We start from the raw sequence: 17,496 nt of genomic DNA on the forward strand, positions 1-17,496 counted from the left end.
TTCTGTGATTTTTAAAATCCTTGATTATGTGTGTTGACTCTTAAGTCAACAGAGTAGTTTTACTCAAGAAACGTTAGCGTGGTGTAAAGTCAACATGCAGACGGGAAGAGTTAGTGAGCAGAAGAGGAAAACACCAAAACAAAAAGACAGGTCCAGAGTTAGTCTTTAGGAAGAACACCGAGCGGAGAGGAGAGGACCACGCCGCCACTCTGTACTTACTGGAAGACACATTTATAGTCCGACTGTCAGCGCCAAACTCATTGGACACCGAACAAGAGACAGACAGATTCGCAGTAGGCACAACAGTGATCTTGTGTGTTATCTTTCCGTTGACGAATGGAGTCTCATCAAGCTGAACGATAGGAGAAAAAAAAGCAAAAACGTTAACGTCATGGTTTCTAATCCTGCCGCACATGTCAAGGAGTGCATGCTTTGTACCACTAGGGGGCAGCATTGGATCGATATGAGCCTCTCCATGACAAAGACACGGCACGTGCCTCTGGGATATAGACACTTGAGTCCCACAGGAAAACCCCAGACACAAAGACGAAGTGCCAACACCCTTTTTTATGTCCTCTACATAGACAAGAGGATTTGGTAATTACCCATAACCGAGCCTGTATTCAAGGCTAACATTATAATCTCTGTGAATAAGATGGATTAAAAATAAACTGTGAATTGAGACGTAGACATGTGTGTTCCCTCCAAAATGAATTATCCTTCAGTGAAAGAGTGCTTTTGGAGTTGATTAATTAGACGCACAAGTTTGCGTTTTGTGGTAAAAAAAAAAAGAAAATGGACTGAACGGCGTGAAAAGAAGAGTAACCAACCCACACACCCTCAGGTTAACAATTCAAACTGCTTCATTGAGCGGCTCTGCTATCAGTGTTCACACAGGTACACCACGGAAACAAAAGAGGAAAAAGAGAGGTCCATTTTAAGAAAAGAAAATTGTCTTTATGACAGTCTGGTGCAAAACAGTGTGTTTGAGCCTCAGAGAAAATGAGGAAATGTACTCTTTCGAAACACTGAGCACAACCGCCTGGAAATGTTTGGACTAGATAAGTGTGGTGGTCGGTGAAAACCTGCACAGTGCAAACTGCTATGCACATAACATTCATTCAGTAGCAAAAGCACGACACTGGCAGACCTTGGGCTTTTTAGCTTCCTCACATTGGAAGCATACCTAAACTGATTGCTTCTGTTTAGTTGCAACAACCTCTGCTGATGTTGTTCATGGGTTTGTTTTGTGGGAGAAAAACAACATTATACTTTCACAGCCATACAAGTGTCTCACTGCTGCAAATAAACATCACGGCTGGGATACTTTATAACATTCAGATGATGTTGCCTGAAGATTGCAGCTTCGTCATTCATATGATTTATATCAAACGTTGTTTCAACTGTGATTATCGGCAGTCAGAAGGGCCTGAGGAGGAACTGGGTCGTGCGGTTGGTTACTTGTTGAAGCTGGTTTTCATGCCGTCTAATCAATAAATTGTTATAGCCGACTGTGGCAGAACACACATCTTAACAAGCACACGAGGGAAACTCTTTCTCCGTAATCTAGGATTGAGAAATTGTTTTTTTTAACGGTTCATTGGGTTGCGTAACTTCTGAGGTTCAGTTATTGGAGTTAAGCAAGAGCCAATTTAGGTTATTTTGCTATTTTCTTTAAATCAAGAAATACAGATTTCATTACAGTTTAAAAGTTAGAATCCTTGAGCGTTTGATTAAGACGAACCCTTTTCTTGATGCTATTTATTGTCAGCAGTTTTTTCAGCAATATCTCTCTAATGTAAAACTATTCATTAGTAACTTCTATATAGCTGCTTTCCGTGTTAGTGGCAGGACCCAGCATTCCCACGCTGGATTAAAACTCACAGAGGATTCACAGGAACCGATGCAGCAGAATGAGATTCAACTTCACTGCTTGTAAATGACGCTAAATGACTCAGCCTCTGCATTACAACATTGTGAGTCTGTTTAGCTGCACTGTAAACAGACACATACAGTACATACATACACTAAATGAGTGTTAAAACCAAATGTACTGTTACTGTTATAACCAGGACTGGAATCTCAGGGATTATAATTTTAAACATTGCTAATTTATCCACAGCTCCCCATTACGTTCCAAAGAACTACATGCCGAGAGTTTCTTTGTCTGCAAGTTATCAGTTTATTTTCTATATTAAAAAATGTTGTGAGTTGTATCCGCCACTAAAACTCTGGCATGGACATCATAAACCACACCATACAGGACGGTTCACGTTCGGCCCGGTACCAAAAATCTAATCTGGACCGCCTCCGCGAGGCCGATGTCCGATACCTTGGACCACGAGAACACGATGGCGCTTACCGACGTGCCGTTGATGCTCCAGGAAACGGCTGGCTTTGGAGAACCTTCGACCTCGCAGATCAGGACTTTGTGTCCGTGGTCTGCTCCGCGCTTTTTTGACAGCCGCCTGATAACCGGAACACCTGTAATGGGACGTGACTCTTCAGATACGTTTGTGTGTGTGTGTGTGTGTGTGTGTGTGTGTGTGTGTGTGTGTGTGTGTGTGTGTGTGTGTGTGTGTGTGGAGTGAATGCTTTTCAAAAAAAAAGAAGAAAAAAAAAAACGGCTTTTTTTTTGGCTGAAAGATTGAAACTATTCTAAATGTCTGGAAGGAAAGAATGTCGCAAAAGTTAGCTTAGCTTAGCATACAGACAGGAAATCTTGAAACAATTAGAATGGCTCTGTCCAAAGGGAACAAAAGGAGCCTCTAGCGCTTCTATTTCTCACTAAATAACAGGTGGTATCTTGTTAGAGATGTACAAAAACAACACATTTTACAAGTTTTTACACTTCTGTATATTCTTCAATATAACTTTTCCCTTGTTCTCTCGTGTTTCCTATATATCTAAGCTAAAAACATCTAACCTGCGGCTGGCTGCAGCTTGTAGAAGCAGGAGAGTGGTAAGAAGCTTCTCATCCAACTCTTACCAACAGAGCAAATAATCACATTTCCCAAAAAATCTCAGATTATCCTTCAAGCCCTTCTTACCTTCGACAGCCAGCTCGAAAAAATCTTTTTGGCTCAGCAGCCCCATCGTCACCTCGCACTCATAGCGGCCAGAGTCAGCGTAAGTCAGCTTGGTGAACGTAGGCTCTTTGTTCAGTTTAACATTGTCCTGAAGGAAGAAAAAAAATGGATACCAGCGTGGTCAATAACAACCAGAAATGTTTCGTCACGGATTTAGACTGTTGTATAAAAGATTGCTTTTACCTTTGTCCAGGAGACCTTGACGCCTGCAGAGGCGTCAATCTGCAGAGTTAGATTCAAGGCCTGACCGGCCGTTTTCTTGACGTCGGTTCCAGAGTGGCTTAATTTGATATCTAGGTCTAACAAGAAGAGGAGAGGATGGTGAGGAGATTGTTCAGAGGCCTGACAAGGGTGGAAACATTGCTGTTGTTAACCGCACAGCCCTGCACTTTGCTCAGTGCCTTGCAGACACAGCTTATGAGAGGCGGAGCGGTCGACACAACACGTCTCTTTATGAAGCGCAGTGAGACAGGCAAGGCTGGCACGGAGAGACATCCGGACGCTCTTTTCATTAGCAAACAGCAAATTAGCTTTCATAGTAACAAAAAAAAACAGATTACAGGTAGAGAAAATGACACTGAAGAGTACACTGATGTGAGGCAAACACTGGAGTAACTTCTGGTTTCTCTTACAGCTGACTGTGATGTTCTTCGATGCTTCCATTGTTGGGTCGTCAACAAGAGAGCATTTGTATTCACCGGTGGAGTCGCGGGACACATTCGTGATGGTGTAGGTATCTGTGTTTTCCACTTTCACCAACTCTCCCTTCAAGCACATACAATCAAACAATTAGTTTTCATTGACTCATTGAAGAGAAACAAGACAATGCATGTGATGGATGAGTGGAAAACGTCTGGATGAGATATTGATGAGCGTGCGTACCTTGAGGTGGAAGTTGTAGGCGGTGGGAGCTGGGTTGCCGTCTGCTAGGCACTTCAGACTCACGTTGTCTCCTTCAACAAGCGGGTCCTGAGCGGTCACCTGAAGGACGATGGTCTCCGTGGAGTCTGTGCAGAAAACAGGAGGCGGGAATCAGAGCGGGGATGTATGTGTGAGGCTGGAGCGCGTATCGAGTAAAGCGCGTGACTGCAGATATCGGCTGCGTCAGCACGCTGCAGAGAAACTCGCTGCATTTGTTATGAGGAACTTAGAAATGCAGCCGAGGAGATGGTTGAATTGTGGTCATATTCTAAAAGACCAAACAATGCTTTCAATGCCCGATGTTTCTGCTCCATTTCAGACAGACTCTCTACATTTATAGGACTGGAGTGTTTTGGCACAGATAAGTTTGACTTTGAACGCCAGGTTGAGCAGATAACGTCCATTTAATGCTACATTTGGTATAAATCCCACCACAGAGCTACAGAAGCCACAACTCATTTTTAAACTGTCCGCTTTAAAAAAAAGTGTCGTTACTGTTGTCTTTCTTGGCTGGAATTTAAAAAATGAAATAAAACAATATAATCTGGAAAATAACACATGCAGTCTTTCTCTTCTGGCTACAAACGGGGTTTATAAAATCAGGCTACTGATGGAAATTCACATTATGTCATATTAAGTTAAGTTTACAAGCAGTTTACTCCACGAAATCAGAGAAAAATCCTATGGCTGTAAGTAAAAACATCACCGCTTAAATAATTGAAGAATTAAACTGAAAAACAATTTCTCCGTTGTCAATATTTAAAAATAAAGTTTTTAAGATGTGAAAGAATATCTGCTCACAGAGGGAAAGCTTGGCTACAACCAAGAACATTCGTCAACAGATCGTCCGAGTATAAAATGATTGTGAGTGATTTTCTACAAGTGAAGAAGAATTCCCAGTTGCAGTGTTGTTTTCCTAACAATCCTTTTAACAGCAAGACTGCAACGCATTCAGACAGAAACCACGGCTTTAAGTCTCCACAACGCTCTGCTTTTTGTTTTTGTTTTGAAAAAAAAAGAGAAATATTTATAAAATTCTACAATGCATCAGAATCTCGACCAAAATACCCAAGCCAATATACATTTTGTTGTTGTTTTCATAATTTATATGGCCATAATGAGTAAAATAAGACAACATATGTTTATTCCCTTTCTTACAGATAGATGGATGAGAGAATCAATACCACTCTCTTATAGTTCTGGCTAATGTGAAGCAGCAGAGCGTCGGTTTAGTTTAGCGCGAAGACGGCAAACAGGGAGAAATATCCATTTTGTGCAGAAGTTAGTCGGACAACAGCTTGTCTGCAGACAGGAGCCGCTGCGGTTGTTAAAGGGGTCGGAGGGCTCACAGGTGATGGTGAAGGTCGCAGGAGAGGACACCAGCTCCGAGCCCACAGCGTGCCGAGTGCTGCAGGAGAACTCGGCGTCCGTGTCTTCCTTCTCGGCCGAGTACTCCAACACGGAGGAAGTGGTAGAAAGGCCAGTAACAGGGTCCACCAGCACCGAGGCTTGGATGGAAATCCCTAGACAGAAAACAAACAAACTCAGTTCGAAAACTCTAGAAAAGTTAAATATAGTGTCGTGACAGAAACACTCGATACACACAGCCACCGAGTTCAACACTGATGGAGGATTAACGGTCACCGGCAGAGAGAATAAATACATCTAAGTAACATTTGAACATGTCAGCGCTCCAGAGAGCTGCGTTGTCATCCAACAGAAAACAGAAAACACACCTTTCCCGTTAGCCAGAGGTGTGTTGTTCTTCCGCCAGGTGATATTTGCAGCTGGATTGGAGTCTTTTGCGACACATTTCCCAAGCTATGGAACCAAAAACAAAAGAACAAAACTTGAGGAAAAGTAGCAAAAAACTACACTTGGAAACAAAAACATTGGCAAAAAAAAACATTTAATGAATTTAGAAATGTAATCTGCATATTTTTAAAGGACCAAACATCTGCGCAAATTGGCTTTTTTGGAGCCTTTCCGACCATGAAATGCCGTAAGCATTTCTAAAGCCCCTCCGATCCTTTAGGTTTTTTTTAATTGCAGTAGAGGAGATTCTGCTCTTTAGTAATTCATGAGAATCACTTCAAAGAACTCATTACTGTAGTAACATGCTCTCTGCTGCGCCTCAAGTTACCTTAGCTCTAGTGAAGGATTTCCCTTGATGCTTTACTGCGTAAAATAATGTAGGTATAAGCAATGTTTATCATTAAAAACCCACCTTAGTAAGTTTGCCAATCTCTAGGTCCTCCGCTTTGTCAGAAATCTCCAGGCCTGCCGCCGTCTCTGCAATACATTCAAACACGTTTTAATTAATGAACAGGGTGTTAGTGCGGGGGATATGCCTGCTGCACGTCAGTCACTACAGCACTTTAACTTAAGTAATCCAAATAAGGAAAGTTAGTCCAGACACGCGCCAGCTCGTACTCACTGTAGATCAACACGTTGACGGGATACTCTGAGATGTCGGCACCAGCCACCACCATGCAGGTGAAGGTGCGCTGGTCGGTCAGCTTGGCTGCAGAGAGCAGCAGGCTGGAGTTTGCGGCCATGCTCACGCGACCCTTGTATTCGTCGGTGGCACTGATTGAAACGTTCTGGTTTTTCTGCTTGACCAGCAGGTCTCCAGGAAGTCCCTCTCCTTTGTCCTAGAGAGCGGAGCAGAGTGCACTTAAAACACGTCTGCCACTTACAGCGTTGACTTCCAGTTCCAGTAAAAAGCCCCACGGCGTTTTGTTCCAAACCTTCTGTTCATTACGTGTCACATGCAGGGACAGATGAGCGGCCTAATGCACACAGGCACTCAGACTGGGCGTGGCTCAGACGTGATAAGCGGGTGTCAGACGGAGATCGCCATTTTGAATCTATCGACCTTCACTGTGACTTACGTATTTCCATTTAGTGATCAGGATGTCTTCGGCGTTTATGGCTGCATTGTTGCAGGGGATCTCGACCGTTTCCCCGTACAGGCCGATGACCGTCTCCAGACTGTTGGCTGTGGAAGAGACACAAAAAAAATAAAGATTTCAATTACTTCTTCAGAGCGGCTGATGTGGTCAGCTTCAACACAGCGTGGCATTTGCTTCCGATGGAAATTGAAGTTGTCCCCTCTTTCTGTACTTATTTGACTGAGATTTATCAATACCACTTAGTGTTCGCCTCCAGACACTGACAACAGTTTCCATGGAGTTCTGCTAATGTTGCAGCCCCCTTGGTAAAAAAAACAAAAACCTTGCCTGCCATAAATTTCCTGAAAAACATGCCATGGAGACAGAGCGCTTGAGAGGGTGGATAGGAGGAGGAGGAGGAGGAGGACGGCAGAAGAGTCTCACCGGGCTGAGAACTCCAGGGAAGAATGGGCTGCTACGGCCCGACTGGAAATGAGTCGCTGCTCAGTTTTTTTTGGTATTCAGATTCACTTTTCAGACCTCTCCGGGTTCAGGCCGAGTCCACGCACGAGCGGGCGCGCCGAGACAGAAATCTGACAGCTGAAAAGCCCCAAACAGCTCATCAGCTGTTCAGTAACGTGTAAGAGAGGCAAAGCGGCGGCCAAAACACATTCCATCTGTTGAAACGGCGACAAACAACGCTCGTCAATTTTACAGGATAAGCGCCAAACAATGTGTGCGTTCGACCCTGAAATTGTGTGATTATATTCACGCACAACAAAACCGCGGCAAACTAAAGTTTCCGTCTCACTTTTCCCCCTCCGAGCTCGACTCGGGCATTGAGCGGTTTGGTGCAAAGACGAGGGCGCGGTAAATTCATTTGCTGTGTGCGTGACACTCATTTGAATCTCGTTTTGAATGAGTGTAAATGCTTTTACTATGGTTACCATTGTCCACACCGGGACGGAGTAACCACTGGGACTTGGACGGCACGGTGGCTGCTGATGTCAGGGATGAGCACGAATGTGTGCTTCCTCCTCCGTGTGTTTGCTTTCCCACACGGTGCAACTCCTCTCGTCGAGTGTCATTTTCACGGGGACAATTAGACGGGCTGCTAAGTGTCTGCTGCTCTTATAATGTTGTCACAACTCACAACGATCATCAAACCGTGAGCCTCAGCCGAACACGGCGAGCCGCCCCCCTCCCCCCTCCCATCCCCTCCCTCCCTCCTGACACCGAACTTCCCACTCTCGACACTCGTCACTCATCTTTACGAGGTGTCAGCTCTGAAACAACACCGAGTCTGACGCTGAACTAACCAGAGCCAGTAAAGCCTGTCAGGGGAAGCCAACACAGCAAGCAGTCGACACACAACAGACGATTTAATAACGTCATTTCTACAGGCGTGGTTGGGCTCGGATGCATTTTCCTGATAAGTTGTTTCCTGACTGCTCTGCCCTTTGGCCACTTGTCTCACTTTAAAGGAATAGTCCCACATTTGGGAAATATGCATATTTCTCTCGAGGAGAGTAAAATGAACAGATTGATACCGCCCGTTACAGCTGAAGCTACAGCCAGCAGCCAGTTAGCTTAGCTTAGCTTAGCTTAAAGACTGGCTCCGTGCACCTCTAACGCTCACTCACAAATTGTGTCATTAATTTGTACTACAACATAAAAAGAAGCAGGCTGGTTGTTTTAATGTATCCAGTGTTTATGCTAAGCTAAGCTACGCTGGTGGTCTCCTGACAGTATGGTAAACATATGAAGGGGGTATCAATCTTCTCATACAGTGCTTATGAACAGAAAAAGCGTAAATGTCTTCCCCTTCAATAGCCTCAATCCGTCGCCGGCTTCTTTGTGCACATTCACGAGTGTAACGCCGCATTTTAAAATTGTTCTATATTTTGTAAAAAAAAAAAAAAAAAAACAAGAAACATGGATATAATCAAACAAAAAAGACTAAACAAAATAACAATTTTCAGTGTTTTCTAATTATCTTATGACATCCATTTAGAGCTAGATTGATGGCCGCAACAACATCAGAAATGACCAATAGAAACACAAATATACACAGAAGAGAACGACAAGGCCTTAAAAAAGCATTGGATGTTTGCTGTGGTGATGACTATCATCAGTTTTTTTGGGGGGGCTCTATCTGTGAGCATCGAAGCAATGTCACACAATAAAACATCTATTAAACACTGGTACTGCTGCACGTCCCCCACATAGAAACAATTCCTGCATTTAAATAAGACTCAGCGACATTTAATAGTGACAGCGAGGGATGAAAACAAACCTCGCCACATTTCAACTGCTGACAGTTTGACCAGGAATCCTTCAGCAGACACGGGGAGACGCTCCGTCATTTGTCACCTGCATTACAATTAAAACCCTCTGCTGCATTGATTCCTCTCATTATGTGTGATTTTCCACACCTCCAACCGGTTGCAAGGACCACAAGCTTCCTTAACAATCAAGCATTCATTGATTCAATAAGTGATTTTGCTTATATTACCAAACCATAAGCACATTTTCTGCATTTCCATATGCATGAGTATGCCAGAATAATAGCACTACGTGGGTCTGTATTTCACAGAGTCTGGCGGACATCAAGATATCGGCAACTGGGCGTCTCATCCACTTGAAATGGTGCTGCAGAGGACTGGTTCAAACGCAGTATGCTAATGCGGCTGTCCAACACTGCCTTGTTTCGTCTTTCTAATGTATATCTAATGAAACTGACTGTCATGCTCCAATGTGCTTCGGCTACACGTTGCAGGTTTCTGGTCGAGGCAGAAAAGATTGCACACGCTGGGGCGGAAAATGGAGACGTTGTGAATCTATTAGGAGGCCGAGTTAATGAGCTCTCAGTGAAGGACGTGGACACATGTTTTGCATATGTGTCAGATCCAATGATAGCCCGCTACATTTCATATTTGGACTTTAATTTACAGTGCCAAAAATAACCTATCAGAATAGATCATGCGTTTACACCTGGCCGTGTCAGCGCCAGGATGCTCTAATGGTCGAGGACCCGTGCAAACTTGGAGACAGTAGCTGGTGGCCGGGGCCACGTGTTGAGCCTCTATCTTCAACCTGCTCTGCTGGCTCTTCCAGTTGTTAAGCAACGAGGGTGAGTTATATCCAGGTTACAATGCAAAGCCCTGAAGGGTTGGAAAGGTTATCGCACTTCCTGGATAATACACTCCTTACATTTCAAATTCAAATAGGTAGTTTTGAATATTCAAATAAAGCCGTGTTCAGCCTCTCTGAGAACTTCACGAGCATCTGTATGGAGGAAGAGGCTTCATCTGGGCAGATTACACTGCTGCACAATGAGTATAAATCACACATGTAGAGTAACAGAAGACAAAGCTCCTGCTGCTTTCTGAGATAAGCTAATCCGTTGCCACATAAGTAGGTGAACAGCGAGACTTTACATTGACAAACACTATGCATACAAAATAACATCACTTCTAAAAGTTGTCTATATGACGAGGGAGCAATGGAAACAGAGCGTTCTGTTGTGTCTGGCTTTACTTCCAGATCCTCTGCAAAATAGTAATCAGAATTACAATTTCTTTTCCTCAGATCTAAAGCCTGATTTGTAGAATAGCATTGAAATGGTGCTAATTTTATATCTTTACCCAAAACTGGCAATGGCATATTTGAGGATGCAAAGCATTGTTATGCTTTGTAATACACCACATTTTACCTTCAACTTTCAGATTCATTCACAGACAAGAACCATAACAGTATATCGTCATTCATTCTGATATTAAAAAAAGACAATAAACATACTGTTAGAGAACTCCAATGACAGAAAAACTGAAGTAAAGATGAACAATGTTGAGGACGTTAAGATGAAGAAGGCTCTGGGTCTCCAGTGCACTACATCCGTGTTTTTTCAAATCGTTTATTGGCACTTGAAATCCCCTGAACCCAAAATAGCTGGGTTTGATGTAATTGTCTCTACTTTATAAAGAAGAGTTCGCATACTGGACAGAAATAATAGCTAATATGTTGGTGCGGGTAAATCAAGTAAGAGGCAAGGGACAGGGACAGGAGGCAGCGCGACAGGAGACACTTTCATGTCCCTGATTAAGGCGCCTCTATCGCTGGGAAAAGACAGGTGACGACAGCTCAGATATAAGCTCGCCAGGGAAATCAGCTACCACCCAACACTAGTCTCTGTATCCCTGTTTTGCTACCTTACACCCTCCCTTTTGTGTGTGTGTGTGTGTGTGTGTGTGTGTGTTTGAGTGTGTGCGCACGTCCTTCAGCTGCAACATCCAAAAGAAAACGGAGGCCCAAACGCATTAAGGGCTGAAAATGAGGATTGTGCAGTGAATGGAGATCCCATGGCGCATGTCCACAAAGACTTGATGGCAAATAGCCTCGCTTCAGCGGCGAGGGAGCAGACAGAACCACTTCAGCTAGATCAATAATACTAAAGGAAAGGCAAGATTCTTATAGTGAACGACACTTGCCTAAGGAGCGAGGAATCAAGGTAAAGCTAACCCTCCGTGACATTCTTCTTCTCGTCCTCATCTTTTCTTGAATAATTTAACAAGCGTTGAGATGAGGGGAGATCAGAGATTTAATAAGCCCAAATGTCTCATTATTTGCTGTCAAGAAAAATAAGAGTGCTGTCGTATTGGAAAGGTGAGAAAGTCTTGGCGCCGTCTCCCAGCAGGTTCCCCAAAGCATCCTTGTAGCCACGAGCTCGACAGGCTTTAGTTCATATTCTACTATGAAAAACTTGCTGAAGAGTTTTTTTTTTACCTGGAAAAACACGGAGCTACATCCTCACTATCTCCGTCCGTGTGTCTCGGGGGAAGGGGCGTTATCATGTGACTGATGGGTGACTGACAGCACCTTGCACAACAGTCCTTTCACACCGTTTCCCTTTACGTTGAGAGCTGAACCATGGAGGCACCATTCCAAGCGTCAACATTGTGTGCTCTATAATTTAGACAACTGTAATTGCCTTGTCAGGTTTTTATTCTGTAAAACTAAGGGCATCAGCTTGTATTTTTTTTTACCCGGCTGTCGAGAGCTGTTCGGCAAAAAAAAAACACTAATGCCCATAGCTGGGTGGATCTGCTGCTGAAGCATGTAATAAGGACTCATGCACAACAAAATTGTCCTGCTGTGTATGTTGCAGTGAGAGAGATTAGGCCTCTCTCACTTTTATGGGTAGGCTGCAAACTTTTTTTTAGACATGCTAGCAGCACGGCTTCCTTGGACGACAAAGGTGCTCTGTCAGGAAATTGGTCGGCTGATGCCTTAAAATTTGGTGTTTTGAGTCAATTTCGACAGCCGTTAGAAGTATTGGCACAAAACACAAAACACAGTCGCAGTTCCAACACAATGAAGCCCAAAGGCTTTGATGATCCCTTAACTTTTCATCTCATAATAGCGTTAAGCTCAAAGCAAAACAGAGCAAAAGTACGAGCTGGAGGAGCTGCAACGACAGCTCTCTTTCCACACCCTGGTAACTAGTCTTGTCTTACAATACCACAAACACAAAATTTTGTCAGTCGTCCTTCAAATTGCTGCTGATTTGAGCTGAAAAAAACCACTCTATTTCATAAATCTGCCGTTTGTTTTTTTAATGAATCGTTTTGAATTCCCTCAAAATCGCACAAATCCACAGAGCCAAAACGTCTTTACTCTCCTGGTTTTCAGTGTTTACTTCAATAGTTGCTGAATCATTGTTGAACATTGTTTCAGCTCCTGTGGTGACGTTGTTGACTTCATGCAGCAGGCATGAGTTTGTGGAAGCTCCTTGCGGTTGACAAAAGGCCGCATTGTGTGAAATGAGTCTGTGACGTGGCAATTTTCTAGACCATTTCTCAAGCCTCATGTTTTGCTACGCCATCTGTTTCAGGGCACAGAAACACCCTAAAGATGTCTCCCTGCACCTCTTTGACCTTCAGTAGGGTGTGAAGGTCGTTCAATCTGAAAAGAGAGCCCCTTTATGGACAGAAACACAAAGAACAAAGGTTTCCTTTTCTGCAATGTTCCCCCGTCGGCTCCATCTGCAAGTCCAGCTGAATTCTTCTTCTTTTGGGTGTTCAAGTGATCAAGTTCCTGCAGATTCTCATCGGCAAGTTCCCAAAGAAACGTTGCCATGAGTGTAACATATTTATTAGTTTTATGGCAAACACCAGAGAGAGATAGTTTCTGACATGCACAGCCAGGCGATGAAACATATTGAAATGGGAAATGATTCTCGATAATGACCATCAGAATGAAACCAAGGTTTCTTTGTCTAATCAGTAGTCCAAGACCAAATATATTGAGTTGATCAGCATGACATATGTTTATGTTTGAAGTGTTTGCTTGAAAAATAGTTATCATTAATGGATAAATCTACTTATCAGTTCAGCTCTATGATTGATGTTTTTGTCGTTGTCAAAAAACAGGCCAACCAGAGGAGAATAAAACAAATAAAAACCTCTTACATTTGAGCACAGCCTTGTTTGTCACCTTGGGGCAAAGCGCTGCTGAGGAGAATGGACAGCAAATGGAGGATTATGTACAACACACAATATTAATGTTCTGAGTATAATAAGCAGAATGGCTGCCGTCCTTCACCCCGGCAGGATGGGCACATCTTTAGAACACTGTGCAACCAAACCAACAATAGGGTTAATACTTTGCAAACGCGCGGTCACAGGACTTGTGCTAATACTGCGTGCTATTCAGGAAAATAAGACAAAAAAATCTAATGTGCATGTAGGAGTTTTTTTATACAAAATATAAGAATGCAAAAGCGCAGAGGAGCAAAGCTCACCGAAATAGTCCCCTTCAGTGCTCTCTCTTTGTTTTTTACTTCAATATACCTGAGCAATGAATAGCCAAACCTGCATTAAACTCTTCTCCCTTCCTGAGATGTACAATGTGGTTTCCAGAGAGAGACGCATCGCTCGCTCTCTGCCCCCGAAGCAAAAACACCAATGTTCATTTGCTGCGTCGCGTGTGGTCAACGGACACCTACACAGCGGGCGCTAACGCAGCTAGCCCGTTGCCTGCGGTCCCACCTGCCGGGTCCCCGTTGTTGCCTCGTAACAAAAGAAACTCTGGCTTCATTTGCTCTGGTTTGAGACTGGTCTCGAGGAGAGCCTCCAGGACCTGTGCAGACCTGCCGCTGAGGGATCAGGTTGCTGCTTCCGCCTTTCGTTCGGGGTATTTAGAGGAAAAAAGGAGGGAAGGGCTCAAGGAGGAGGAACAGATGTGTTTTTCCCTCAGGTGTTTCAAGCCACTTGTGTAATTGATGGCTGCCTCCCTGAAGAAATACCATGTTGTTATCTTTCACATCAAAAATTCTTGATGTTCAATGCCGGTTTGAAAGAGGCTCAAAACATGTTTTGTAATCGGCTTCTTTCTGCGACTGATGGGGTCTTACATGAAAACAATATGTTCTGCCAAAGGTAATCCATTTTTGCTCATTTCATCTTTAGGATTTGATCGCAGGTGTGAAGTGGGTGAGGCTTAGATGGAAAATGGGACGTCACATCCCCATGAGCACCAATCACAATATTACACGGCGATATTTGAATCAAAATATGACGACAGAGGCGGGTGAGCTGGGTTGTTGACCGTTTAATATTCTCTTTTTTGCATAACAAGAGCTAATTCAAGAGAGCGACTTGAGTGCACGGAACATCATATCTTGTTTGCTTTCACCTCTGTGGGTTGCTATAATTCCCAGAATGCCTGCTGCCAATCCCCAGACAACCAGTGGAAGCACTTTGTATCAGCTGTGGGTTAGCCGTGTGCAGGCGAAGACAATAATAGCGCTGGAACAATAAGCCCAAAGGAAGCAGCGAGTCCTGCTCTGCCGCTCAAAACACAGGATGTATTGCGACCAAATTGCATTCTGGTCCATTAAGGACGCCGTCCGAGTAATTGCTTTATTTAGTATTGCTTTATTGCATTGGTTTAAGTAATGGGAGAAACATTTGAGTCTAAAAGACTTGTATCAAAAACGAGCTTCCTGTTGATTTATTAGAAAGTGGAGTTTTCCATTTCATCGAGGCTTCGGTGGAAAAACATTTCAACGCAGGCACACGTTGTCTGCGTTTGACTCGTTATGCAAGGTAATGAGAAACAATGCAGTGCCAAGAACCCAAATAGACCTCGGACTGCCAGGTAGATTGCCAAGACCATGTCCCATTAGCTTCTCCGTTGGAGCTATGCTCTCGTACCTTCAACAACACGCACAATAAATGGACTTACTCTAACCAACATTCACTGTCACTCAAGCCCTGACGCTGCATGAGACAACAGAAAGAGTTACAGAATACCCGGACATCGCTGCAAATAATTTAATAACCCTTTGCATTTTTCCCTTTGATTAGCAAGTGAGTTTAATATGAGACTTTAAAAAGGGAACCATTTGTCAAGAGATTTTTAATAAATGATGTTTAAGTTCCTTTAAAGAATAATAACGGTCTTACTATAAAGATGCAGACGGCACAATCAAAGCAGACAATTCAGCTTTGATTTTGCCCTAAAGTGTTCTGCGAAACTTCAGCAAAACGCTAAAGAGAGCTAATGTCTAGGGGAAAAGCTTCCGTTGGTGCTGGAAGCATAAATAAATGTTACTATAAGGCTTAAGAACATATGTACATACAGTACAATAAGGAGAGACAACACAGTTTTATACAGTGCGTCTGAAGAAGAGGAGCCAAAGCGTTGTGTATGCCTCTGCACATCATTGGCCGCATCACAGAGCCATTTTGTGACCAGCGAGACAGATGGGGAAAGATAAAAGTACATTACAAGAAGGGTGATTATCACTCTAAATGACTCGCCATAAGGTTTCCTAGAAATTGATCCTGGGGCACGATCATTTGTCTTTGAAACGTTCTCTTTACACTCGACCACACACGCCTTCGTATAAAAAAAAAAAAAAAACCTCTTTAAAAAAAAAAGAAGTCATAAATTGCGTAAGCAGATGAGCTGCACAAGTGCGGGGACTGCTCTTAAGACAGCAGCCAGCTGCCGGAGTGATCGGGTGCTAAGTGCACTCAGAAATCACGTCCATTATATCGTGAATTATGTATTTGAAGGGCGTAGGCCAGGGACCGGGGGGAGAAGTGCTTGTGAGGTGCCTGTGGGAAGACCTGGGGCAGATCACAGGAGCGCTCGCAGCCCCGACTCTTACCGTCCGCCAACAACTCCCATTAACGAAGTGCCATTAAAGGCAACATTAGGCCATTAACAAAGCGCAACCGCAACGCTTACTACTTATCCATTAACCTTTGCTAATGCAATGCATTGCCTAACATTACTTCATTTTCCTGTTTCAAGAAGAGAGGACATTGAGCCACCAACGGCTCTGGGCTGTGGACAAATAAGATGGAGTTTCAGATTCCCCGACAGCACCCAAGACTATAGGGGAAGCTAATGGGTTCCTGAGTCTGTGCTATAAAGACTCTGTTTCTCAGGCAGGAACTTGAAAAAGCTCTTCCTCCACAAGTGGAATGCGAACTCAAATGGATACTGTGTCTTTGTTTTCATATATAAACAAATTCATTTCATTCCCTGCCTTTCTTCGACGTAAAGGAACCTCAGTTCAACTGACATTCAATGCTCTTCACTTCAATACCTGAAAGCATCAAAGGGAAGGACGTGTCTCAAATTTGCTGATGAATTTAAATCAAATGCTGTTATTGTGTACAGGATTTCAAAGCTGGAGCATAATAACTTCCAAGCCAGTCAAATTAGACGTGTGATTAGAAAGCACTCATTCATTCTTACAGCTGAATCATGACCATGGGAGAACTTTCTCGGATGCCAAAGAGGCTTCAAACTTCACGACGCTGGAGGAGTGTTATTGAATTTGTCCCGCTCGCCCGAGCCTAATGACGAGCTTGCATCCACACGCAACACCTCTGCCCGTAATCACCGAGGCTTTGAATCAAAATTTATCTCACGGTTACTTAAACACTTCTAAGACTTTCTTGAAAAAAAAATAAGTTGAGCTCTTAAATATGTGCACAGTCTTGGTGAGTCTTCAACAATGTTTTCAGCAGCATTGACACAGCTTTTACAATAAAATAACATATTCCATCAGCTCGGATTGATCTGAGTGTGTTCAACACTTTAGTTGCATCTGAGTTGATCTCATGGTTCAATGGATGCCAAATGTTTGTGAGGGTTTGACATTATGAGGCGCCGATCAATGCACAGAAAGGGTCCAACTTGCTGTTTGACGCATCTATTTTCAGCCTATGTAATTACAATCACCCTTTTCCTCCAGCAATCACTGCGATGTATAATCAACCCAATTAAGGCTTAAAAATGCAGTCACACTGATAATTAAATAAATATTTACTGCCTAATAAAATAAACGTCGGGGTTAAAGCGATGCAGCAGATGGTGTGACGCACCAGATGGAGCCCCTAAAAGTGAGTAATGCTTCTCACTAATGAATATAGTGCCCTTTGAATTACTGTCGAGTTTGAACTGATACTCATGAATCCAAGTCCATGAAGTGAATCTTCAAGTTGGTATAAGCTTTTTATTTTTTTCTTCTCCGGCCTGTGCGGTTACATGTGTTAATAGGCAGTTTTAAA

The 17,496-nt window shown here is 43.4% G+C and overlaps 1 protein-coding gene across 3 annotated transcripts in view; it reads right to left on the bottom strand.

The window, feature by feature from the left end:
* LOC137790595 (CD166 antigen homolog) overlaps positions 1-17,496 on the bottom strand; it is a 33,055-nt gene that overhangs the window by 3,737 nt on the left and 11,822 nt on the right. For 2 of the 3 annotated variants that reach the window (XM_068584981.1, XM_068584980.1), the window contains exons 2-12: positions 6,905-7,011; positions 6,448-6,664; positions 6,238-6,302; positions 5,747-5,831; positions 5,360-5,533; positions 3,972-4,096; positions 3,722-3,854; positions 3,273-3,388; positions 3,051-3,177; positions 2,363-2,484; positions 220-352 (exon numbers count right to left, since the gene is read on the bottom strand). In XM_068584981.1, the coding sequence (XP_068441082.1) occupies positions 220-352; positions 2,363-2,484; positions 3,051-3,177; positions 3,273-3,388; positions 3,722-3,854; positions 3,972-4,096; positions 5,360-5,533; positions 5,747-5,831; positions 6,238-6,302; positions 6,448-6,664; positions 6,905-7,011 (1,404 nt within the window). The remainder of the gene's footprint in view (positions 1-219; positions 353-2,362; positions 2,485-3,050; positions 3,178-3,272; positions 3,389-3,721; positions 3,855-3,971; positions 4,097-5,359; positions 5,534-5,746; positions 5,832-6,237; positions 6,303-6,447; positions 6,665-6,904; positions 7,012-17,496) is intronic. The other variant, XM_068584982.1, reaches the window with a different exon arrangement.

Source organism: Clinocottus analis, unplaced genomic scaffold (genome assembly GCF_023055335.1).
Source record: "Clinocottus analis isolate CAN_PGR_092001 unplaced genomic scaffold, fCliAna1.0.p SCAF_2, whole genome shotgun sequence".
Lineage (NCBI taxonomy): Eukaryota > Metazoa > Chordata > Actinopteri > Perciformes > Cottidae > Clinocottus > Clinocottus analis.